We start from the raw sequence: 27,869 nt of genomic DNA, 5'->3' as shown, positions 1-27,869 counted from the left end.
AATGAACGACTAAGTGGTGATGACCACTGACCAATGGAGCACAGCGTGTGTCTACTCCTTCTCCTACATCCCCATAGCCCTGAACAGTGTGTGCACAGCCCTCTATCATTCTACTTTGTATATATGCATACAGCCTAAGAGAACATAATTTGGTCAAATTGGCTAATTCTTCACCTAAATAAATGTTCCCCATTATGTCTACAAAATTCTGTAGCTCAGTGTTTCTCATACATGGTTCTGTGGAACCCCAGGGTTCCTCCAGAGATTGCTAGGGGTTCCTTGAGCAATTTGTTACTCCCAGGTCAGTTTTACTAACTTCAATGATTTTTGGCTATGGGCAGCACGGTAGCTTGTAGGTAGCACTCTGGCCTTTACAGCACTAGGTCCCAGGTTTGAATCTCGGCAAGGACACTTGTTGCGTGGTTTGCAGATTCTCCCCGTGTCTGCATGGGTTTACTCCGGGTACTCTGCTTTCCTCCCACATCCCGAAAACATGCACTGAGGATAATTGGCTTCTCCTTAAAACTGACCTTAGACTACATTAATGACATGGTATGACTATGGTAGGGACATTAGATTGTGAGCTTCTTTGAGGGACAGTTAGTGACAGGACATTGGACTTTGTACAGCGCTGTGTAATATGATGGTGCAAAATAAATACTGTATAATAATAATCTGTAAGTGTGACATTCTTCCCACTGGCCAACAATGTAAGAGCCATTCTTTTTATGACCACCACGCTGTGAGCTGTGTATATAGTAATTATAGTAGGGGTACCCTGAAGACCTGAAAGTTATTTCAAGGGTTTCCCCATGTTAAAAGGTTCAAGAAACACTGATTTAGCTTATAGAAAATAAACTAACTTAATAAAGACTAAGAAGTTTACAGGTCACCCTTAATTTACCCTTTCTGAACCAAATCAGGGAAACTTCCTTTCTAAATGTGTTATACAACAATTTCAGGACTCAGAGTCCAGCTATGGAGTGATTGTTCCAAGCTCCAGTCAGCCAGTCACTTCTCTCCTCCTTTTCTGTAGCATCTAATGGCATCTCCTGAATGTTTTGTGCTAATTTAATTAATAAGCCTGACTGAGTAATGCCTTGTGACGCCTAATCCGAACCCGATGACTATAGAAGCTTTGGACTGGCATCCCGTGGACACAGCAAGGCTACAGCTCATCCATCTCTGCTAAATTCTCCTATTTATCAGCTTTTTTCCAGTTTATTATAACCCAACACTGACTATCCTTGACGTTTTCATAGCATTGTTCAACGGTAAGTCTGATCTGTTAATTGCTGTAGAAAGTCAGGCTTGGAGGTTTCGTTATGCCTGGTGTGTATGTGGTTTTTGTTCTTGCCATTTGGTTATCACGTTCTTTGTAATCTAATAATGATTGATGGCGGCACAGGAAACAGATGCTTTTCAGTATTTTTATCTAGCAGAGTTATACGCCGGACCATATGTTTCATTAGATCAGGTAGACAATTTATGTTCTGTATTGGTCTGACAATACTACTTCACATTACTTATCAATGCCCTTTTTTATTCTTAAATCTATATTTATAATAAATGTGTTTTTCAACCAGGGTCCAGTGGTCCCCTAGGGTTCCTCTAGATATTTCTAGGGCTTACTAGAGCAACGAGCAATTTGTGCCTTTTAGGTCAGTTTAAGTGATTTCAATTATTATTTTTTTTGGCTATCTGTAAGGGTGATATTCTTCCCAATGGCCAGCAATGTAAGAGACATTTTTCCCAATGGCCACCACACTAATATACTGTGAGCTGTGGATATATTAATTATAGAAGGGTTCTCTGAAAACCTGAAAGTTTTATGAAGGGTTCCCCCATGGTAAATACGTTGAGAAACACTGATATAATAGTAATATAGCTTATTTTGCATCCATTGATCCTGGTATTAGTGGTAGTTAGGTTCTGGGGCTGGGTCAAGGTTAGGAGATTACCTACCAGGGGGTAAAGTGCATTTGTCTCCTAGGTGTATAATTTCTTATAGCAGAGACTACTATCTATTTATAAAACAGGAAATATGATATTTCCCCTCCAATCAGACATTCTCTGATTGGAATGAATTTCTGCCATTGAAACATACAGACCAAGAAGATTCCCAGGAGGGAATGCTAGATTCTCTGGTTTAAAAATAGAGAATTAAAAAAGAATTATACCGGAACATTTGTACATTGATATAATGTTGTGTTTGATATAAAGTTTGCTAGTAGTCAATAATCAGTGATGTATAACAATACATAGGGGTGTATTTATAAATGTTTTACCATTTACAGGCTTTTCGCATTGGATTCAAATAGGCAAAGAATTATAGTAAAAGTTGATTCACTTATTTCTAGTAAAAGTTCACTTATTTCTAACTGAATTGTAGGTAAAATTTGCTGAATCTTGGATGAAAACATTTATAAATATTCCTTTTTTTCTATTTTTAATTCTATATTTATTAGCAATTCAAAAGCAGTGAATCTGACATTCTCTAAAACATTCCCTGGTAGAGAATCTTCCAGGTCCATGTGTTTCAATATCAGCAATTGATTCTCCATCAAGGAATATTTCAGGGAATGTCAGATTCATTGCTTTATAAATTTACCACAAATAGATACAGACAGCGAAATGAGTATCAGGGAAACATAACTGAGACTGACAATACATAATACATGTAAAATAAAGATAAGGTGGCTCAGTGGTTAGCACTCTGGCCTTTGCAGCGCTAGCTACCAGGTTCGAATCCTGGCCAGGGCACTATCTGCATGAGATTTACTGCTTTCTAAATTTACCCCAAATAGAAACAGACAGTGAAATGAGTATCCAGAAACAGTAATTGAGACTGACAAAAAATATATATATAAGATAAAGTGGTTAGCACTTTGGTCTTTGCAGCGCTAGGTTTCAGGTTCGAATCCCAGCTAGGACACTATCTGCATGGAGTTTGTGTGGGTCCCCTGTGGATGCTCCTGTTTCCTTCCACATTCCAAAAACATGCAGTTATGGTAATTGGCTTCCCCCCTAAAATTGGCCTTAGACTGTAATAATGACATATGACTATGGTAGGGACATTGGATTGTGAGCTCCTTTGAGGGACAGCTAGTGACATGACTATGGACTTTGTACAGTGCTGCACAATATGTAAGTGCTATATAAATACTATGTAACAATAATAATAAAATATTAATCATAGTTAAAATACAACTACAGTGACTGATACAAATAATACAAACATAAAAATCAACTGAAAAGAACTGAGAAATACAATTTCACATATAGGAAAAAGTTGCAGGAAATAAAAACATTTTAGTTTTCTATTATGGGAATTCAGAATTCGGTAAGGAAGGAGAAGAGAAAGAGAGCAGGGAAGAAGGGAAAAGCATACACACCAAGAAATACCTTATTATGTTTTTAAATGTTGGAAGTCAAAAGGAATCACAGCCAATTCTGCTGCCATATTTAGTTTAGCCAATTCAGTTTTTTAAAGCTGCCAATAACATGAAATTCTAGGTTAGGCCTTATGAGTTCACAAAGCTGCATGTAAAGATTTTTACACGGCTGCTTTTGTTGAAACAACACTGAAACAAATTTGTAATTTGATATACATTTTCCATGTTGAGATCATACTATTGTACAAAATTTACATAGAATTCTATAGGAAAACAGTATTCAGATCAGGATCATACATGGCCGGTATTGTAGTGTCATGGCTGGGAAAATTGGGCTCATTGCCAATGTTTTCAACAGGAAAAAGACCATAAGGCCGATATTCTTTAACCAGAAAAACTGTCAGACTTAATTTAAATTCAATCTATCACCATGTTATTTTAGATCATTGTTTCTCAACCAGGATTCAGTGGAGCCCCAGGGTTCCTCCAGAGGTTGCTGAGGGTTCCTTGACAATTTTTTGATTCTCAAGACAGTTTAACTGACACCAATGATCTTTTTGGCTTTCTGTTCATTCCTCCCAATGGCCAGCAATGTATTGGAATTCTAAATTAATGTACTGGTAGCTGAGGATATAGTAATTATAGCAGGGGATCCCTAAGACCCAAAATTTATTTCAAGGGTTCCCTAAAGGCTAACTTAGACATTTAATTAACCATATAATTCTTCCCTCTGAATATTATACTGTGATCGGTGGATATAGTAATTATAGAAGGGGTTCCCTGTAGACCTGAAAGTTATTTCAAGGGGTTCCCCCATGTTAAAAAGTTTGTGAAACCCTGATTTAGCTCAAAGAAAATAAACTAACTTTGCCAATTTAATTGAGGGTTTCCCATGTAAACATGTAACTTTTTAGATGATTGTAGCATATAAATATATTGGGTTTTACATAGTTGTATCAGCCTTGTAATGATTATTCTTACAGAAATATAACACATATAATGGGAAAATCTAACATTATTTACTGTCATTTAATTTTTATCTTATATCATTATTCATTTTATATTTATTATATATCACTTTTTTAAATAGGTTGATTTCTTTCATAACACAATATATTGTTTCCAATATTCTTGTTTATTCTTCATTATTCCCAGTTAGAAGAATATGTATTATATTATATTATTATTTCATATCATAAGGGTTAATTGAACATTGTGCATTATCTTTCTGTTTGGAAAGTAACCTCAGTGCCAACATGTTCTTTCCATTGATGTGTTTCACAATGCTCCCTACCTTCTGCAGAAAACCTTGGCATTTCCTAAATAACATGGGATTATACAAACAGTAAAGTACATTTTTGAGAATTAACCTATCACCTGTTAAAACCTGCAAACAGCTTTCAGTAAAAATATCAGAAACTTCTCGCTGGCTGAGTAGGTAGATGGTGAGCTATGAAGGATATTGGGGTTGGTGTACGAAAACGAGTCATTACAAAATGAAAGAGCAAAAATGTATTTTCTCAGTGCCCACAGACTGCTGGTGCTTCAGTATTTATCTTTACAGTTGGGGGAGAGATAGCACTTCCAGCAAACAGGTATACACGCTTTAGCAGCGTTCAATAGATGTCTCAAAAGGGAATTATTGCACACCTTGCGCGAGAAGTCAGAGACATGAAAAAGCGCCAGGGCCAGTAAAATTAAGGATAATTTCAGGCACTGAGTTCCAATAAAATTGCAATTTGGGTCACTCCCAAAAAAATTTTTTTTTTATTTGTCCCACCAACAGAAGAGAAACTATACAACAGCCTCTGAGTTTCATAAGATGGCAGATGTAGGTTGGGGGATCGCCCCTGGATATGATCTTTCGTGATCATTTTCAGTGACAGATGAATGAACGAGCACTGTACACACATTGCTATTCTGTTCTATGAAGATGGGAGGGAGGGGGGATAAGCAAGCAGCACCCAGCTGTGTTCTTCTTCATAGGAATGAAGCAGTGCTTCCTGATCAGTCGTGCAACAATTTGGGGGACTGCTGTACAGATTTCCACCCAAGACGAGCACGATTATTCATCTTAGGTGACTATTATCTGATGTGTGTACGTTACTTTGCAGAGAGCGTTAGGAGAACTGGAGCACTCAGATTAAAAAAAAATAAAAATAAAAGATGGTATATCTTCAATTATTAATAATATTGTTAAACTGTATATAGCACCAACATATTATGTAGCGCTGTACATTGTAAAGGAGCTGTAAATGACAAACAGATACAAACAAGAACACAGAAGAGGAGAGGCCCAAAGAGCTTACAATCTAAAAGGTGGGGGAAGTATCACACAATAGGAGGGGGATATTGAATGGTGGGAAGTGGTGAGGGGAGGCCCTTGCCCAGAAGAGCTTACAATCTAATTTGCTTTTAGTTACTTGTCTGTCTTGTGTATGCTGTGCTGCAATACCAATAACACACAGTCATGGACGTAATGAACATAGATCTACAGCCTACTTGGCTACCCACTTGTTGCAGAACTGCAAGTTCCAGCATGAACATACAGTCAAAGACCCTGATTTATTAAAGCTCCCCAAGGCTGGAGGGAATACATTTTCATCAGTGAAGCTGGGTGATCCAGCAAACCTGGAATGGATCTGGTCAAGGATTCAAAACATTTGCCAGCAAATGATTTTTAAAAATCCATTCCATGTTTTCTGGATCACGCAGTTCACTTCTGAAAGTGTATTCCCTCCAGCCTTGGAGAGCTTTCATAAATCAGGGCCAAAGTCTTATTGTGGGCGTCTCAGAACTGCTTACCTAAAGTTTGAATTACAAGTCGTGCATTTGATTTGCTAACTTTAAAGTAGACAACCACTAAGGGATTAGGGATAAAGGAATTTCGGCTGTTCACGTAACAAAGTGAATCACCTCCTTGCAAGTAATTTTTCATTTCACTTAGTAAATGAGATCCAAGTATTCATCCAAGTATATGTAAGGAAAAATCCAACTTTTTAGAGTTTCTTGTAAATTTTCACCACATTCACTAATCCAAGTGCAAAAACTGATCGATTGGGGTGAATAGCATCAGCCACATACCTGAAACAAGCATCTGATAACTGAGTGATAAATTGTTCTGTAATAAGCCGAATATTGGAGCTGCATTCATTCTGGTTCAGTGATTCAGAAGACATTAGAGGAACAGAACATAAAACAAACAAGATGCATTTTTTTTAGAACCAAATAAGAAATGGCGGTTTACAGGTGACAGATCTACTTTTAGTTAAGACAAGCTTTTAAGATGACTTACATGCCTTCCTGAGGCTTTATAATTTCATAAAATCTGAATAAAAGATCTGAGTAATCCTAAAAGCTTGTCTCTTTCATTGCTAAGGGTAATAAATCACTTAAGTATCATTTGAAATCCCAATTTCTGCATTCATTGATGGCTAACATGATACAACACTCAACGCACTTTTGCAGCGCTGGGTGCCAGATTTGAATCTTGGTCAGGATACTATCTGCATGGAGTTTGCAGGTTCTCCCTGTGTTTGCATGGGTTTCCTGCAGGTACTCCGGTTTCCTCCAACATTCCAAAAACATGCAGTTAGGTTAATTGGCTTCCCCCCAAATTGACCTTAGGCTGTATTAATGACATATGACTATGGTAGGGACATTAGATTGCGAGCTCCTGTGAGGGACAACTAGTGATATGGCTATGGACTTTGTACAGCACTACATAATATGTTGGCACACTGTGAATTCTAGTTAATAATAATAACTACTCCATGAATGACTTGCCCCAAAAGCCTGTAACAGAGAACTTTTACATTACCAGCACTAAAAAATTACATTACTTACTTAAGTGACTCTGTCACAAAAAAAGAAAAGGAGCAATACCAAAACCTGTCTGGCTCCCATGTCCCCGATCTTTGAACAAAACCAGCTTCAGAATCATTCGCATCCAATAGTTCCATATGTGTCAGATGCCAGCCAGAGGAATCAAGTTGTTTCGGTGGACAAGGAAGGTAGCTTGCACAAATCAGAGTGTTGGATTCTTCATTGGCCATAGCTGTGCAAGAGAATGAAAATTAGAGGCACAGATCATGGAGCAGGTAAGTATTAACTTTGTCTCTTACAGTATAATTATCATATAAAATAATATTATGAATATGTAGGGCACATATCAGTATTACCAGATCACACTATTATTATTCATTAAAATTTAATGTCATTCCCCGGCTTGCGTCACATAATCTCTGGCTACCGATCACTACTGCTATTGTTTTCAATCAGCTTTTACCATCAGAAACTTTGCCCCATCTAAAAAAAACTATAAATGCATTCTATACATAAAACCTGTGTTTTGTTACATTAACACACATAGATATAATCATTGGATTATATAAAATCACAAATTACATGTAACTTCAAAAAAGGAAATAATGTCCCCCGTAATAAGGCAAAGAGTGATGTGCCAAATGTAAAAACCATCAGTAACAAATCAGAGCTAAAATAAAATTAACATTTAGATTTGACTGATACATTTACAGAAAACTGTTTTTGTGGGTTACTGCTTTTTGCACATTGTCATGTCTCCTGGTTCTGGATTGTGACATATAATATTAGTCCTAATGATATCCATCTGACTTTCTTCAAATAACTAGAAAGTTGTCTACTTTTATCCAATAGAAATGGCTTGTAGAAGCTTGCTGCATATACAAAAGAGAAATACAAGCAATTATAGAAAGCACTTTTGTAACATTTACACCTTATATTTTTTTCCTTTGCTTTAATTATTTCTCCAGCTTCTTGCGTGGACACAGAAGAAGTGAGATGTCAGAAATTGTAAGTATTAACTTCTCATCGAAATCCTTACGTTCTCAGTCCTTTGTGTGTTTTTTCCATTATAGATTTTTATTTGTTTTTCTAAATAAATACCCTTTGGTTGGTATAAATGCTTTTCCATGACTTGCAGGATCCCGCTCCTTCTGAGTATCAGTTCATGTGACAAATGGATTTTCATGATGGGTGGAGAATTGTACAATGGAGAGTAATGGCCACACTGAACTTTTAGATACACAAGGATCAAAATATCAGGTTTTCTGCTAAAATAAGTGGAGAATTCTCATGAGGCTCATAGGTTGCCGTGCAAACTCTGCAGTTGGCAGTTCCTGGGAGCGCAATAAATGGTTCCCAACACCTCCCATTTGGATAGGAAAGGTTGGGACCGTGGTTAAGCCCATGGCAGGACACTGCAGCTCACTGTGGATCTGAAATGGACCTTAGGAAACCATAAGAAAAAATTGGGATAATGTTGAGCTGCTGCCTGTAGCAGTCAAATATTTTTCTCTTGTCAAAAAAAAAATAGGTTGGTACAGCTCCACTTCTGATGGCTGCAATACAATCGAATTCAATCTCAATCAAATACTTTGCACAAGGGTATATCTGAATGTACATTAGATGTGTATTACCAGAAAACGTAGGCTTTGTGTTTCTTTCCAGTTTTTATAGCCTAGAGCAGCAAAAACTATAAATCAGGTCAGGCTGGCACATGTCCCTTAGCAATGAAGTCATAAAAATGGGGGATGTTAACTCATGGCAGCCATGATGAAAAGGAAACATAACTGACAGTATTTTAGAGTCTACAGGATAAAGTAGCAATATATTCAGCAGTGTACATATGCTTATATGTTCCAAAAAGGGCATCAACTGGGGCTTAGAACTTCACTATGTAACCTCATCCGGTCCTCCATCCGTGCATGGCAAGTAATATTTTATTAGGGTGATGGAAAGATGATGTATGTGCTCTGTTCCCAGACAGGAACATACCGTATAGTAACTGAGGAGGAACAGTCCCTCCGTGCCAAGTTGGAACGCTTGACGACCAAAGACCATGGCCCGGTGTTTGGCAAATGTGAGAAGCTTCCAGAACACACAGTACAGAAGGTAAGCAGGCTGAAGGTGGAAAAACCTTGGGGTCCCCTTATAAAAAGAAGTCCATTGGGGCTAGATTTGTTTTCCATTTTCCAAAAAATTACATATTATCTAATTATAAAATATCTTTTCATTGGGCCCCAGGGCCAATGTCTTAACTTATAACCCCCATAAATATGGATCACTGTCATAGTCAATGCCTGATCTAAATTCTAATTCCCATTGTTAAAAAAAGACGAGGGCTGATCTATCAAATGCAGGAGGTGATAATTTACCACTAGAAAAAAAAACAATTTGTGTTTGACTGTTATGAACTAACCATTAATGATTAAACTTAAATGCTAAATAGTCTGAAGTAGGAGAACACTGGGAAGCTTTGGCCTTGGGGGAATGGAATACAATCAGGTAGGCCAGAACTACTTTGTCTAGTCCTCAAGGGCTGTGATCCACACATTCTTAGTAGGTCTCCGGCAGCTGTAAATTTGGTAAGGGTTGGGTAAAATTAATATGTGGCCTTCAAGGACTGCGGTTGGATGGTCCTGAGCTAGACCTTTTGGACCTGATTTATTAAAGTTTTCTAAGCCTGGAGAAGATAGACTATCGTGGGAGAACCTGGGTGATTCAGCAAACTTAGAGTAGATTTCTTAAAAGTTATTCTCCATTATTTGGCAAATGACTTTAATCATGGACCAGATTCATTCCTTGTTTGCTGGATCCCCTAGGTTCTCTAGTGATAGTCTATCTTCTATAATTTTAGACAACTTCAATAAATCAGGTCCTTTATGTTAGGGACAGACATCCCCCAGGTAAAATAAGCGTACCATGCAACATGATGCCATGGTTCCTTTTTTATATCACCTTTTTGGCTGTTTTTAATCATATGACAATTAAAGGCTGTAGACCTTTTCCTTCCAGATTAATGAGGTAGTCCTAAAATGGGTCTCTGACTGTGAGCCCTGCCATGAAGTATCTTCCTTTAAGACCACCAGCCTATGTTTTATTAGTGGTGGTCTAGAGGGGCAAATGACCCCCTGATCCCCAGTGTAGTTACCCCCAGGTCCAAAGCTCTAGAGGAGATGGAATCAGTGAATGGGTACCAAGTACACTAATCAAAAAAATCCTTATTGATTATATTGTTAACTGCTATTATGATCAGTGATGTTATTAATTCCAAGAATCTTTAGCTTTATACCTATTTCATAAGACAAAGTAAAATGTTGAGATAACTAAACATTACTGAACCAGTTTCACCATTGGTGAAATTCTTCTAAAGTAGAAGATTTGTGAGCTGATCAGGCAAATGATGTTGTTTTATTTAAAGTATGTGATTTTGATTTTTGGTGGGACAAATTGGGTGGTTTAGTTTATTTATAACTCTTAGCATGTCAACAGTGTGGTTGAAATAACTTCTGTAACTCTCATGAGCAATGTAAAGCCCAATACACCATTAGAGAACCAAAAAAGTTCACTTTCCAACCAGATTTCAACTTATTTCACCAAAGAGTGAAATACCACTAAAATCTTATGATTTTTGCCAACATTTTGGAGAAATTACTTAATATGTCTTAAGTTTTGCTTGTAAAGCTATAGACATTCATAGATCTATATATCTATTTTCTATAGCAGCTTGAAGAATAATGTCTGTAATATGTATGGTTAATATTTCTACCAAGTGTTTTTATATTCCATCTGTAAGGCTAAAGATGAATTGAATGAGACAGATGAGAAGAGAGAATCAGCGATAAAAGAGATTCAGATGATGGTAAAGGAGAAAGCCAGTTCTGGAGACGACCTCTGTAAAGCCGTAGCAGAAAAGGTGGCCGGAAAGGAGGATGGCTTCTTTCTAAGATTCATACGAGCAAGAAAATATAATATTAACAGAGCTTATGATCTTCTGAAAGGTAAGGATAATATCCAGCCAAGAACATGCTTAGGAAGGTAGGGCCTTTATTTAATTTTATGTTCACCCACCATGGTTATATTACAGGTAGCCCCCGGACATCCAACATATGGACGACTCCTAGATACGAACAGGCTTCCCTGCTCGCTTGTGTGCAGGATTGAGGCTTGATAGGGGGAGGACGGTTTGCATGACTTGCAGAAGAAATCTTTTGCTAAACCCAGCTGAGGTTGTGGGTGATCTTAAGAGCTGAGCTAATCTGTAACATCTTGTAACTTTTTAATGACCAAGACAAACTCTGCAGTTTTTTTTTTGCATACCAAAGCATAGCTTGCTTCAGTGGTTAATGAATGTCTGGACTCCATAAATTATTTTTTTTTGCTTTGTTTGTGATTAGCTCACAGTGAGGATTTTATACAGTAACTAACACCACACTGCCTAATATTATGTTGAGACAAACATCTGTCCTAATTGCATTTATTAAAATAATGTACCTGTTCTGACTTACATACAAATTCAACTTAAGGACAAGTATTTAGTTCTTTACATCTCAAACTTTTTTCTAGTTAACCCAAACTAACTTGGTGTCTTTTATTTCTCTCTGTTATTGCTCTAATATTAGGATATCTGTGAGTTCTTGATTCTATATACTTTCTCTGGCCAACGTGGGAAATTCTCATATTACAGGCTAGTTTTTTTGGTTTTCATAATATGGAGAATGCAACAGGAGGTTGCAGAACATAGTGGACGTGAATACATAAACTTCCAGGACAGGAGCAGAGTCAGGAATTATGGTACAGTTTTTCTAGCTATTAAAGAATCCAAGCAACGGGAACATTTTAAGACAAAATGGGATTCTGAGCAAATATGCAACGAGGGCCCAAAATGCCCATCATTCAAGCTTCCTGCACCCTAACCATTCTGTCATTTAGGGTCCTGGAAAAGGTGTAGGCCCTGGGCAATTGACCAGCTGGTCTGATGTCCATATTCTTCCCATTGGAGTATTATTTTTCTCCAGCATACTTAGAATATTGTTGGTGTTGAACTGACCACATAGGTGCCTGAAGACCCCTTATGACTATTTAATCATTATATTTACATAAAACCTTCAGTGCTTTTCTGGGGTCACTGCGGTCAATAGGAGGAGTTATGTAGAAGTTAATCAATAGTAAATGGCCAAATAGAATCCTTAGATCAAAAGAATATGAGCTTCTATGTCAGTGCTCGCCAACCGGTGGTTTGCTGCTCTGGCCGGTGCACCCCTGAGCGGGGTCAGGAGAAGGACTCTGCTGGCAGGGCGCACTGGCCAGAGCTGCCCACCACGTCCCCCGTACAAATCCCGGGCTCAGGGAAGTGGACGGGCTGTACCCCTGGACACAACCCAACCACTCTCCCATCGTAGGCTCAGATCTGTGATAGGAGAGTGGGCGGGGTTATGTCACGATGACATCACTATGGGGAGTTTTCTCACCCTTTGATTGACACCCGGCTCCCTGCGCATGTAATTTTAGTGGTCTGCGGGACCAAAAACGTTGGCGACCGCTGTTCTATGTTATTTAACCTGCAAGAAGCAGGCAGACAGACTTACTATCATGTTCTATAACATAAAGCTTGGTGCATACACATGGCGGCATAGCCAGCCAGCTCCAAGGAAAACCAACAACCTAAATGTTATAAAAATCCGCACTTTTTGTTTTTACCAACACCAGCATTACCAACCCATTTTATTCTCTTTAATAAAAACACCTCTTGGTGCCATAGATTACAGGCAAATTTATATTGAGCTAAATGGTACTCCAGTTTCTTCCCACATTCCGAAAACATGCAGTTAGGTTATTGGCTTCCCCAATACTGACCTTAGACTGTATTAAATACATATGACTATGGTAGGATATTAGATTGTGAGCTCCTTTGAGGGACAGCTAGTGACATGATAATGGACTTTGTACAGTGCTGTGTAATATGTTGGCGCTATATAAATACTGTGTAATATTAACAATAATGAATGTGTTTAATAGGAAAATTAAGGTTAAGACCTGGCAAATGAAACGGATTAACAAACTTGTGATCTTACTTTACATCCGTTAGCAATGTTTGTGATTCCGTCATGCATAACACAAGCTGAATTGACATCATGCGTACCATACCTGATACTCTGGGGCCCACATTGCAGCCTAGGGGCCCATGTAGACGTTGGTCTGTGTTTTACTTACCTAGGTTTTGCTGGCTTTCTAGTAGTTAAAAGTGTCAGTTTATTTTCTTTTTTTCATACTATTTTATTTGCTCTCCAGTCTTCTTTTCTATCCCATGTTTTTTTTTCTTTTTTAAATCCTATAAAACAATCTTGCTGATGGAATATTAGATGAGGGGTGTAAGGAGCATTAGATGTGAAAGAACCGGTTTGTAAAGTGACTTACTCATCTAATTATTGTGAGCAAGCAGATTTTTTTTTTTGTTGCAGAAGAGATTAGCAATGTCCCTTCTACAATAATACAAACTGTCCGGCCTTACTGCAGTCGTTTTTGCAAAGAACGCTGAACTATTATTATTTTTAATACAAAGCATATATATAGCACTGACATATTACACAGCGCTGTACATTAAATAGGGGTTGCAAATGACAGACAGATAGAGACAGTGACACAGGAGGAGGAGAGGACCCTGCCCTGAAGAGCTTACAATCTAAGAGATGTCACACAATAATTTCCAGTTTCTTCTACTCAAGTTTCCCTCTTTCACAAATTGACATGGCCTAATTTTTTACTGATTCTTGCAAAGCTGCATCAAATTTGTGTTTGTCGCCTTCCCCTATTATTCCATTTCATGACATCCAATGCTGCAGCTTGCATGATGTTGTCATAGTAGGAAAAGTGATGCACAAAGTCAAAGTACATATCATGCAATGTTTACAGAATACAGGAGAGTTTGGGAGAGGTGGAAACAAACTTCCGTGATTGTTTCCATTGACAAATAAATGAAAGCACACTGTGTACACAGCACCAATCTGTTCGATGAGGAGGGGGGATGGGAGAGTGGCACCCAGATGTGCTCTCCTCCATAGTAATGCACAGCAGTCATTTAGGTTGATTGGTGGGTTGATTTATTACAGAAGTAGATGTTGTTCACTTCTAATAATTAACATGATGCTGCATAAAAATACACAATCTTGTGCTACAATAAAAATACATAATCACATGCTACAATTAAACTACACAAACATGTACTAGAAGAAAACCTGTTTTGTTTATTCCCCTTACACCTAATTAGGTATTCAAAGTAGGCACAGCTTCACTTTATCTTCTTACATTAGGCAGTACACCTTTCACCTGTCCCAATATAATATATTTCTATTGTAGTGAACATTGTATTTGCAACCATTTAGGGACCCAGCACATTACTTCTGTTATTAGAGCAATTTTTTTGAGAAGTTATATTTCGTACCATAGACTGTATTCTCCAATTTAAAATCAGGACAGTATGGGACTGATGATCACAAAAGCAGCTGCACATTTTTCTTGAATTCAAAACACACTGAAAATATAAATGAGTTGTACAGTTGCCTTGGTTTTCCTAATAACTTCCTTAGCCTCCAGTGATTTCTGATGAGTTCATCTTGCTCTGTCATAATGTGCTGAGCAGGATCTGATATTGATTACCAAGTCAAAGATATAATAAGTATTAGTACAAGTGACCTGACCTTTGCCTGCCCATGTCCCAGCATTGTAATTACGGCTCTTTGGTCACCTATGGTGTGCGGTCACAGTGGAGACTGGAATACTAGTGAGGACTTACCAGCTTGGAGCAATGTAAAACCTCTGATGTGATTTCCAGCTGTGTGTTGTGCAAGAAACGGCGCCTATTGATTAACAGCCATCAATCAGATTTCATAAATGACACGTTACAGCTGATCCGAATGTAAAGTGACAGAAATCACATTACAAGTTTTTCTTGCTATAGTTTTCATTGATCTCATTACTTGCCTGCTATAGGAAACATGGAAACATCTTCAAGAAATTAAGAATTTGGTTGGAATATCTGACTTGCATAGGAATTTGCAGCCCCTTCCTGATTTTTTTGGTAAATTGCAATAGTACTAAATGCAGCAAATCAAATCAAGGGTATTGATTTGATTAAAAAATAACCCTGAGCTTGTCCTTCATTTACTCAACCCCACCCAGCATATGCAATATATAAAGCTTGTTTTGTCTAATGGGGAATGTTGGGTACCACTTTTACTTTGTAAAGCTCTGAGTTAAGCTACGTACACACTTCCAATTATTGTTGGTAAACGAACGACGAACGATCCTGCACGATATCTGCGAACGATCGTATAGCACCGATCCTGTACATACAGATAACGACACGATCGTTCGTAGATATTGTACACACAATAGATGCGATCGTTTGAACGATACAGGAAGTTACGTGCACCACAGGAACGTTCGTTCATCACGCATGCTCAGACCATGGACGATCAATGAACGATCGTACACACGAACGATGGTCAACGATCGTCGTCCAATCCGATCCGCCGGTCCGGTCGTTCATTTCCAACGACTTTCCTCGTTCGTCGGCGTCGTTGGTTACTTTTTTACAAATGATTTTTGCCCAATCGATCGTTCGTCGTTCGTTCGTCGTTCATTTTGAACGATAAAAATTGGAAGTGTGTACGTAGCTTAAGTATGTCAGTGCTATATAAAAACAAAGTCCATGGTCATGTCACTAACTTTCCTTCAGAGGGGCTCACAATCTAATGAAATCCATGTTTCTGCATCCATCTGCCATTTTCTCTTGAAGCGTACCTCTCATTACATATATTTAACACTATATAATAATGAGTTTGTTTTTTAATTTTTTTTATATAATATTTTTTTTAAATATACAGGTAGTCCCCGGGTTACATACAAGATAGGGACTGTAGGTTTGTTCTTAAGCTGAATTTGTATGTAAGTTGGAACAGGTACATTATTTTAATAATGCAATTAGGAGAGATGTTTGTCTCAACATATTATTAGGCAGCGTGGTGTCAGTTACTGTATAAAAACCTCACTGTGAGCTAATCACAAACAAAGCAAAGCAAAAAAATGTATATGGAGCCTAGACATTCAATAACTCCTGGAGCAAGCTGTTCTTTGAAATGCAAAAAGAAACAACTGCGGAGTTTGTCTTGGTCTTTAAAGAGGTACAAGAGATTGCGGAAGAGCTCAGTCTCAGTTGTATTTAGAAAAAGATTTCTTTAGCAAGTCATGCAAATGGCCCCCTCTCCCTCATTAAGGCTCCGTTCTGCACACTAGCGAGCAGGGAAGACCCGTTCATATGTATTTGTCGTCCGTATGTCGGATGCCTTTAACTCAGAGACTACCTGTAGTAGTCTACCTTATTTTATACAACCATTTTTTTCTGTAACACACTACCTGCCACTTCTGTATTTTCGGCCATGGTGGTGTAGATTGAAGGGGAAACCTGCAGTCTCTTGGGATACTTATGTCATGAATCCCAGAGGGCTGTAGGCTGCTGCTTCTGCACATGCCCCAGATCGGGCACAGGATCATCAGGGGCTTTTCTCAAATGTAAAAAAGACAAACATTCAATCTCAAGTATGCACAGTGAGATGAGCGCTCGTTTTTTTACATTTGGAGGAAGACACGTCATCCAATCAAACGCTTGCACATGGTGAGATCAGGAGATGTAATGAAGAACCTGGAAAAAAAAAAGGTGACAATGAAAGACGGAATGGTGAACCCCAAAAATAAAGGGGAGCAAAGACACCATGGGACTCACAGGGATCGGTATGTACATGCATCAAGAACTTTTATTAGGTAAAGGTAAGTTAATTTTTTGTTCTGCTTTAATGCTTCTCTTCTTTTAGTTGTGTCTCCCCCCTCTTACTACCATCGTTATATGCAGTGCAGGAACAGCACCCATCCTGAATTGTATATGATGATGCCAAAGGGACACCTACATTTCAGGGCAGAAAAGAAAGACCGGTTAGCCAGCTATCATGGGACCATGATTTATGGTATTACTCCCCCTGAAAAAATGAAGATTATAGCCTGCATATTTAGCAAAGGGGGGGAAGGATTTTATTTTTGAGCCAGCTTATATGGCATGTAGAAGTCATGGAACAGAGAATTCGATGTTTTGAGTATTCCTACTTGACAGGAATAAGCAGTGATTTTATATATTTCTATATTTTATTTCTATATTTCTTTTTGTATATTTCCGTTTGTAAAGAAAAGAAATACGCACACGTGTTGCGAAAGCAAAGCTCTGACTTAGTGGATAGTGGACCTAGTATTCCTAGTAGATGTTTTGGAAAACAAATGGATTTTTATTAGTGCTGACAACTCCAATGGAAACTCTTCTCTTCTTGTGGAGCTGTAGTCACAGTTTCCTCTCTGCTCCTATTCTTACTTCCAGGCACATAATTCATTTTAAAGATACAGTAAGTACCTAAAATGGTAAACTTGCTTTTTTCCCAATATCTTTGGGAGGCTGAGCTGGCAGGAAGTGTCTCGGACTTTGATCCCCACTGTTAGTAGAATGTTTCTATAGAGAGAGGTGAAGATAAGCTTCTGACTGAAGTGCAAACAAATTAGGAAGACTGCCAATGACAAATGATGACAGCATAAACAAAATGCTTTATTTGTCAGCTCTCCCTCTGGACAGGATATGCTCTAATCATGCAATATGACTCTGATTAATAATATACTATGAAATAGAAGGAATTGTGCTTATTACACACATGGCATGGGACAAAGGCATGTAAAGGAAAATATATCAGCAATAAGGAGTTGGGAGCTGTCTTTTGTGATTGATGTGCCGATTTATAGGTTTTACCTTTCTATGAATGGGTAAGAAGTAGTATGTACCCTTTACTTATTTCACAAGGTGAGGGGCCGGATATCTGGTGGCCCTCTTATTAAAATTCCCTTCTAGATTCCAATAAGCTCCCTCCTCCACAGATCCACAAAATCAATTGGGGCACAAGTGGTGGAGATAATGTCCTTTCCCCTAACTATAGTCTGCCCACTGTTGGGGGAAGGAAGCGAGCTACATGGTTGGTGTCTTACTGTTTTTGGGTAAGCCATGGTATGGGGGTCTTGCATTGCCAGGAGGAGCAGATGTTCGCCCTTTTCTGGCAAGGCAGGTTATAAGGGGCCTTGTATTGCCGGGGTAGGGGGGGAGCACACTTTCACCTATTTCTGGCCAGGCAGGGTATTGAAGGACTTACATTACAAGGAGGAGCACGTTCGCTCTTTTCCAGCCAGGCAGGTACTAGGGGCCTTTGCAATTGCCACGGACATGTTCGCCCTTTTCTGGCCATGCAGGTCCCATGACCTGGAGACGAGCCTGGTTTGAAAATTAGTTTTTTATTGAGTTCACATTTACTGAGTCATAAATAGTAGAAATGGTGTATGATTTTATTAAAAAAAACAGCTGTTGGGCAAATCCTGTTTTATTAAATTTGCTTGTGAATGATTCTCTTTTTTTACCAGGCAATTGTTTGAAAAACACTGTAATAAATAGAAGCAATGTTCAAAATCCAATCTTGCTCAGTAAATAGGAGAATGTTGGGTGAATGTCACATCCAAACTTTCAGAAATAGGTGCCACAATTTTACAAGTGTGTATGTTTTCATTATATTTTTATTATAAAAAAATAAGTTCTGCTCAGATTCTATTAGTATCTTCAACATAATATTTCCAAATAGGACAAGCAGACACAATTAAATTGTTCTGCAATTTACATATTCATGACCGATTCTTTTTAATTGAGCCCAAAATTCTACAGCAAACAAGATTATGACGATAAAATAGAAAATATGCTTCAACTTGTATTCCCCAATGCGCATAACTGCCCTATTGACTTTATTAGACAGAAATCCCATCTTGGAATTCTGCCATCCTAATAAAAGTAAAAGAAACCACCTGTTTTATTTACATCTGATTTTCATATAACATGACTTCATTAGGCTGGAAATACTGCACTCCATGAAAATAATAACTGTACCATAATTCTGCTAGCTGGATCATTTCATAAAACTTCTCTCTGCCAGCTGGAAAATGTCATAAATGTAAAGAAAAAATACATTTTATGGACTCAAGCAGGCTTCACGTCAACGTTCATACTCATGGCAGGAATGGGAAGAATACCTAAACACCTAAAAAATTAAATTCTTTCTAAAAGTACTCCAGCCATCAAAGCATTGGAGACGTTTAACGGCTCCATTAAAATAACGTCTTTCTCAATGACTTTCCTTTAAAAGTTGGAACTTTCCAGGTCTTAATGTTGAAAACCCTAAGGAGCCGTTATTACGTGCAGAACTTGTGAATTAGACGTAATAAAATAGACGCTGACTTGCTGAGGGCTTGGAATATAAAGAACTCACTATATAAGTGGAAATAGCAGGACACAGTCGCTCCATACAGGCTGTGCGCTGGTGGGAGCTACATATCCCCCCTTCTGAGACCGAAGTTTTCCCTTACTAACTAAACACACAGCAAAAAACGAAACATTTACCATCTTGTAACCAACTTCACAAGGATTTCCTCATTCAGGAATCATTTCCGCTGCTTCTATTTAATATTACCCTACCACATGGATTGCGGAACGCTCAGGAAGCAAAGCGGTGGGGTTAGCACGAGGGAGTAGACAGATACTATTAGTTTTACTTCTGAGAAATGATCATTGACACATAAACGACTCTTGTTAGAAATCACAACATGCTTGTATGCTGGGGGACGCTTTCAGAAAATTGTGTTAAAGGATATGGGACGCTTTGTTTATATACACAATCTGCTTTTCTGATGGGTAAGGACAGCAGAGATGTTATAAAAAGTTGTGTAACACTTTCTGTTATGCTTGCACGGGCTGTTGACCTGAAACTGATCTAGTTGGGGTTCTCATTTTTCTTTGCTTTATACCAGCATGATGAGAGGTCCCAGGGGAGATGACTTTATCCCATTGCTATGCATATCTTTTTTTTGTAAATTGCATTCCTAAATGTGTTGTTTCAGGAATACTAATGATGATTACGGAGTAAAGCCCCGAACAGAGGTCAAATAGGTGTCAGAATACTGTCCCTGGAAACTATCTTTTGTGATTGTTTCCAGTAATAGATAAATGAACAAGCGCTGCACACACAGCATTGTTCTTTTCTATGGAAAGGGAAGAATGGGTGAATGGCACCCACTGTGCTCTCTTTAAGGCTGGGTACACACGTGCAATAGTTCTCGTCAGATAATCAGCTCAGAGCCGATATCGGATAAGAATCTTGAGTTTGTACAGCGCTCGTCGTCTATTGTCCGAACTACTGTCGTGGCGGATCCATGGACGATGGTCAATGAATGATCGTAAAGTGAAGGGGGAGAGCGCAGCAGGGTACCGCTCCATCATTCTCCCCCCTCCCCCTTCCATAGAGCAGGACAGTGCTATATGTACAGCACTGGTTCATGCATCGTTCAGTCATTAGTCATTGGAAAGGTTCGTGAAGGATCCCTTTCAATGACAATGATTGCACATGTGTACATAGCCTAATTGCAAAACTTAGCGGTAGCTCCCAGTCAGTTACACATTACTTTACCTTGGCAGATTGATGAATAATGTTGGGGGACTGCTGTACACATGCCATTTTATTGCCTGAGACAAATTTTAGTTAGAAATCAACTGACATGGGTATGAAGCTAATGCTTTTCGTATCAAGAAAGTACAATGCCTACAGAACTAGCATTTATTGGGCCGTCACGATATAAAACATCCAAGCTATACCCAGCTATGGATAATTCAAACAATAGAAGGATATTTATCAGAATGTGGGGCTCATTTATAAAGATGGCAATCATCACCAGAAATAAGAAATTACAATATTGTGTTAATCTCATCCATAAAAGTGGTCATAAGATTAAAAAAAGTTGAGAATAAAGAATTGGACCACCAATTCTTACTAATAAATTAGTGCCTAAATCGAAACCTACTGTACCACGTGCAAACTATTTTTTAAATTCATCTAGTGAATGGAAGTAAATCTAAAGGTAACCCTCTGCAATATTTTTTTAATATTATGCAAGTTCCAAGTCACTCTCTGTATTTTCCCTGGTAACCATTGTTACTGGGACTGAAAGTGAGAGGTGGTAAAAAGAGATAATCCATTTGCCACTTAAGACCCATACACGTCAATTTTTGTCTCTGGAATTTATCTTTCATTATTGATTCCAGTGACACTCAAGACTGAATTTCCTTCAAGGCAACCTATGCCATGGCCAATGGGGTGACATTTTTACTGGTATGACGACAGCTTTAAAATTATCATTATTATACATAAAAATATTTAGCATTGAGCAGAGCTAGTGGTAGCTTGACCATCATGTCTCCCACCATTGACCAACCTCCCTCTATAATCACAGCCCTCATCCCCTCAATAAAAGGTTCTACAAGCAAAAGCTAGCTGCCCCAGGGGATAAAAAAAAAGTACAAATCTAGCCCTGGTGACACTGAAATGCGTGCTATACACGCAGCAATGTTCAGTTCTGAGGACAGGGAAAGACAAGTTGGAGGCAACCCTCTGTGTCTGCCCGCATAGTAGTTATCCCTGATCAGTTGTTTAGTGATCTGCAATGGCAGAATGCTAAACAACATCCGAGAACTGCTCGCTAGATTTTTGCACGAGCTTAAGACTGGCCAATGCAAAGCGTCTACTCACCCTAAGAACGAGCACGAGCTCCTCAAAGCCCAATAAGAGCTTAATGGGAAACAATAAATTAGGACAGCTTATCACTCACTAGGAAAGCCTTAGCCCATATTTTTTGATCTCCAAGCCAAAGTTTGTAGATCTCCTGGAAGAACATTCTGATCAACACTTTACACTGGTACCAGTCTTTTGTTCTGTCTCATGTATACTGATCTAGGTTTTAGAATCCGGGATTAGTTTTCAACACTCAAACCTGGTAAACCTCACAGAGACCACACTGACCACTTACACTTAATCTTTCACACAGGTTACGTCAACTTCCGTCAACAATACCCAGAGCTGTTTGAAAACCTGACCCCGGAGGCGGTACGAAGCACAATAGATGCTGGATATCCAGGAATTCTGCCCAGTAGAGACAAAAATGGAAGAGTCATTCTCCTTTTTAACATTGAAAACTGGGATTACGAGGAGATCACCTTTGACGAGGTTTGTCTTAACTTGATACCAAATTCCTATAAAACTAGGGAAAAGGGATGAGCAAATATTGTCCCAATGTACAAGGTTTGTGTACTATAAATTCAATTACTGTATGTTCTGTGTATTTCTTCCAGATCTGTGCAGAGTGATATATAAATATGCCGTAGAGACAACCACTTTATTTCACAAGCTCTAGCAGGTATTATATATAATCATTAAAAACTTAGTATTTGGATTTTTTTTTTAGATCTTACGTGCCTATTGTATTATTCTGGAGGACCTACTGGAAAATGAAGAGACACAAATCAATGGCTTCTGTATTATAGAAAACTTTAAAGGATTCACAATGCAACAGGCTTCTGGCATTAAACCATATGAACTGAAAAAGATGGTGGACATGCTGCAGGTAAATTCACAATCAACACAAAATTTGCGATTGCTTACCTATTAACGTAGCCAATATTTGGTGGTTGGAAGTCTTTAGAAAAAGCTGATGCTGATATAAATAACTACATAATAAAAAAAAAATCATACGGCTGTGTAGTAAACCTGGCACAGACCTGGGCAATGTTGATGGAACGTACTAATAAAATGTTTATAGGGACAGACTACAAAGTTTTTAGGCTAGAGCTATGGTGCACTCCATGTCTTGTTTCTGTGTTTGGAATCCTTGCCTGATCCTTAGATTTTACAAATAATGTTATAACACTACTTCTTGTAATTCATGTGTATTGTAACTGTTTGATTGAAAGTATTGCTGTTTGCTTATTCCCTACTTACACCCCCACTATTGGCGTTCAATACTTACAAAAACTCAAAAAACCTTTGAAAATAAAATATTTATAGGGAGATGTTGCCCTAAGGGTAAACAATTTAAAGACGCAGAAATATAGGCAGCTGAAATCATGCAAATCCTTTGAAAGAAGTCTTCCAACCTGTTGGGTCAGCAGAGAATATTTTGGTGATCCCCGGCTCTCTCCCTCGTATGGACACAACTGCCCATTGTCCCATCGCAGGCTCAGACCTGCTTGCTAAACATCCTGGGGGGGAACAGTAGCGCAGGGCTGTGGACACAACTATTTTGTTGCATCCACAGCCCTGCACTACTGTACCCCCCGGCATTTAGCAAGCAGATCTAAGCCTGTGATGGGAGAGTGGGATGGTTCTGGCATCATGACGTCACTCTGTAGGACGTTTATTCCCCTTTGAGTGATACACGGCTCCCCACACATGCCCGGTCTGAGTTCGGTGAATTTAGTGGTCCCTGAGGTTGGAAATGTTGGCGAGCACTGTTAGGTTATCCAAAGGGTCCTAAAATGCCATGGATGCATCATGGGTCAATAGGGATATCTCAGGAAGAATTAGGGTCTAGGTGATAAAGTAAACTACAGATTTGAATGTAAGTTCAACTGCATGTATCTCTGGAATTTCTCACCATATTTTAATTTTCAATGAAGTTAAACATCTCTGGCCTCCCGCTATAACCGGGTTGTATAATAAATAGGGGCTACAGATGACAAACCTGCCTATCTGACATGTACAAACAACGATTTAAGAAGAGAAGAGGACCCTGCCCAACAGAGCTTACCATCCTAATTATATAAGTGCATGCATAAAGTTAAAACAAATTTATGAACAGCGATTTAATATTGCATGTTGTTAAAATGCCACTTTCACAAGGCAAAAATGCCCAAAAGAAAATGCACCCAATACTTGGAACTACGGCAGAATCTTTCAACAAATGGCAGATTGCGAGTTCGGTTTCAATGCTTTTAGGTCTGTAACAGCCTGAATCACTATAACTATGTCTCTTTACTACAAGTATGGTTTGTTTCTAGAATCAGTATGTATTTTGTAACTTTATATTTTGCTTATATTTGTTTTCAACAGGACTCCTTTCCTGCCAGGTTTAAAGCGGTTCATTTCATACACCAACCCTGGTACTTTACTACAACCTACAATGTTGTAAAACCATTTCTGAAAAGTAAACTTCTTGAGAGGGTGAGTCAGAAAAAAGCAATATTTGTTATCTTGGGAGTTGCTTATACACTATGTTACCATGACTCAACGCCTCCATACAAGGCTATTCTTAATGTAATTTAAGATAAGCAACAATAAGGTCATTATGTTGACAGACAGTATGCTCATCATTTCTTAGAAAGCACAGAAGGCTTCCAGAGAAGGGTTATTGATGCCATAATTGAAAGATAATTCTGCTTTTATATCCAGAGTGCAAACCTTGAGAGTTGAGTGTTTTGCTGAAGCTTCGTGGAAATGATTAATATCAATTTAGTCTACCATTAGAGACATGGAATGTTTGGTATTAAGAATGAAAATAATGGCTTGGACAAAAACACTCCTATTTAGGCATTATTCCTCAGAATTAACTGATGTAATTTATGGACTCTGGAATGAGATGGATGTCATGCTTGGGAAGACAGGGCCACTAGGGGGTGCTATGGCTTGCACAGAAATAGTGTGAGCCCTGAGAAGGGTCACGGCGCAGAGTCTAAGCAGTAACCAAGTTTCTCAAGACCCCCTAGTGGTCAGGATATTGCGCTGCTGGTTATTGCCAGGTTGCATTCCTTGGGCACACCAGGGTGGGTAGGAGGATTTTACACGGTACCAAATCACTAAGCAGAAGAATTGTCAGGGAAGGCCAGGGCTGATGCAGTCAGCAAGCAAGAGAGGTGACATCACAAGCCAGGGGTCAGGCAGGGAAAGACCAGACTGGGCAATAGGGGATTAACACAGGAGCTGGACAGGGAGAGCACTAAATTAAACCACAGCTATAGAGTAAAGGCTCAGCAGAGCTAGGGGACTTGCCAGTAGTGGAGACACGTTGCACAAATGTTGAATGCTGTGTCTGAGCTAGATAAATAGCCAGGGATTATTAAGAGGCTATTTCCTGATTGGCTGGCGGGTTCGGTGAAACTGATAACACTTAGAAGAGCAGGCACACCCAGGATAAGAATTGCCCGCATGCACAGAGGAGAGGCACCTGCGCTTTAGCGAGGAAGAGGTAAGTGTGACAATGGACATGATTTAATTACCTCAGTAATCCAATTTTTATGGTAAAGTAAAATTAAAATTTCTCTTTTAAATTTGAAAGCAGGAAGAATTTAATTGCAGAAGGGACATGCAAACCTTTGTTAGCAATAATGCCTTAAGTGGTGAAAATCTTAATCCTACCCTAAAGTAGAGTCATGTGTGCCCATGACTTCACTGAACTAATGTCTATATAACTGGATGCTTAAAAATCTGTAATAGGAAATTATACTTGGCATCTGGCATTGGTGGAACCAAGTTCCTAATGTCTTCTTTCTCCATACTATGCTTTGATCTTGGTTGAGGAAATTTTGAGAAAACTAGCCATTGCTAATCTATTCTAAAATTGCTAATGAGCAGTCTAGTTTTTCAATCCTTTCTAAAACACAAACTTAAAAAAAACAGTATGCACCCTAAAGGATTTGGTTTTACCAACTGCAATTTTTGCAGAGAGCAATTTAAAACTAATTCTGCAATGCCACCAGTATTCACAGAAATATGCTCAATGAATTTAAATATTTTAGGTGTTTGTACATGGAGATGACCTGGAGAGTTTCTACAAGGAAATTGACCCTGACATACTGCCAGCGGACTTTGGGGGAAATTTGCCAAAATATGATGGGCGAACAGTGTCGGAGAGGCTCTTTGGACCAAGAAATGACTCCGAAGATACGGCTCTTTAAAGAACAGAATAAATGCTATGTACCTTTACTATCATTATGTTAATACAATCCTGTTAGTTCTTCTGGTAGTTATTAAGCCATCTGATGTAGGCACTGACATATTATTTAGATATCTAATGTCTGTTATCTATCTACTGTATATACAAAAAAGGTTATATGTGGATAGATATAAATCCATAGTACAGAAAACAATATAGATTTTCAGGATTATAAGAAAAAAAGCATTGCATTTATGAAAGCCATGCTTTTTACACATTACCCCTCTTCTAGCTAGAAAGCAAGAACTGATGGGCAGTGATTGGCCATTTTGGCACCAGAACCCATTGCTTGCTAAGATTATAGGCAAATACAACTAAGTTCTTTGAAAAATTAGCATAGGGGGTGGAGGGGCTGGAGGGGCTTTTCTATCTCCTTTCATTTATATGTACTGGGTGGAAAAAGGGGTTATCATTAAGGTATGGTCAAAAAAAAAAGTCCACAAATAGAATAATAATACGGTGATATCTGGGCTTGCACAATTGCAAAGGCTAGCCATAAGTGATCCACATCATCTGAGAGTAAGTGAACCTTTGATACTACCAGAACATGTTGGACAAGGTCTATGACAATTTGAAATGGAACATCTTTTACATAACTGAGATGTCAGCCAAGTAGCTATTGGCAGTGTGATGGTTTATTTAAAATATGCAAATCTCCCGTCCTGTTATTCTTGTTAAAAAAATTTGCCCATGTATGATCATTTATCATTTGCATAATAAAGACCCAATGCCTAATAAAAAATCTGCCATGGTCACAGTGGGTCCTGCACCCAAACTCCAATACTGCTTTTACCACCACCAAGCTATGGCCTGCACATTTTATCATGCTCGGGGATGAAACTCTTAAGAGTTTTACAAAAGTTCTCATTCAGCAGAACAATGTTTATGAACGTTCCCATCTGGAAATTAAATTATTTAATTGCAGGTGAATTAAGATATTAGAAAATGGTTTTTGAGCTTGTTCCTGGCAAAGTGGTTGACTTTCTATTACAGGTGACCAAACACTGCATTGGGTATCAGGAAAAGGTGCTTTGGTTAAATATAAGTTTTGGAGCTTTTAATTCACTTCTTCAAATTCTTTCTACTTTAATAAAATACCAATTTTAATTACTTTTAGTCTTCCTCTTTACAAAATCTTATTAGCATGGAAGTATGCTGAATTTGACAGGCAAGTAGAAGGACCCTTGGTAGAAGACTTATGCCATGAAAAATGCCTGCCAGAAAGGACTTCTCATCAAACACATTTATTCAATACGCCATACAATTAGAACCACATTTAGGGTTTAAAAACATTTAACATTGGACACAACAACAAACTTGAAAGCCTTAACCAAAGGCAATGTTATCTATATAAACCCAACCTGTTTCATGGGATTTAGCTGCTTCTTCAGGGTACATACTCTCTTCAAGATGTACCTTACAATAGATATAAGGAAGAAAGGGTTCTAGGTCTATGATACAGTCTCAATTAGGGCTACAACAATAGCCCCAAACAAGAAAATGAAGCAAGATAATTTCAGGGGCAGGCAGGAATATTTATCAACATAGGGAACCAACACGATCGAGTCCATGGTCAATGACACTTCAATTATAGGACTAGTTTGTATAGGTTTGGTCATAGGAGGATATGAGCTGTCTGTCACTTCACAATATGCACAGCTACATGACATGACTTTATTAAGGACCTGGAACATTATCATATCTATTGTAAGATAC

General features: G+C 38.5%; 1 protein-coding gene across 1 annotated transcript; it reads left to right on the top strand.

The window, feature by feature from the left end:
* Positions 1–1,084: 1,084 nt before the first annotated feature.
* Positions 1,085–26,311, top strand: RLBP1 (retinaldehyde binding protein 1). Its single transcript, XM_072402716.1, has 8 exons — positions 1,085–1,274; positions 8,189–8,228; positions 9,201–9,329; positions 11,014–11,218; positions 22,215–22,393; positions 22,632–22,790; positions 24,275–24,385; positions 25,957–26,311. The coding sequence occupies exons 2-8, from the start codon at positions 8,217–8,219 to the stop codon at positions 26,113–26,115; spliced, it is 954 nt and encodes a 317-aa protein (XP_072258817.1). The 5' UTR covers positions 1,085–1,274; positions 8,189–8,216; the 3' UTR covers positions 26,116–26,311.
* The last annotated feature ends 1,558 nt before the right edge of the window (positions 26,312–27,869 follow it).

The sequence above is a fragment of the Pyxicephalus adspersus genome, chromosome 2 (genome assembly GCF_032062135.1).
Source record: "Pyxicephalus adspersus chromosome 2, UCB_Pads_2.0, whole genome shotgun sequence".
NCBI classification, from domain to species: domain Eukaryota; kingdom Metazoa; phylum Chordata; class Amphibia; order Anura; family Pyxicephalidae; genus Pyxicephalus; species Pyxicephalus adspersus.
This window is presented reverse-complemented; position numbering and strand designations above follow the sequence as displayed.

What these genes read in the sequence shown, in the direction of transcription:
- RLBP1 (XM_072402716.1), top strand. An exon ending in CAGAACACACAGTACAGAAG is followed by an intron (nt 9,330 to 11,013) that starts GTAAGCAGGCTG and finishes TCCATCTGTAAG; the next exon opens with GCTAAAGATGAATTGAATGA. An exon ending in AGATGGTGGACATGCTGCAG is followed by an intron (nt 22,791 to 24,274) that starts GTAAATTCACAA and finishes TGTTTTCAACAG; the next exon opens with GACTCCTTTCCTGCCAGGTT.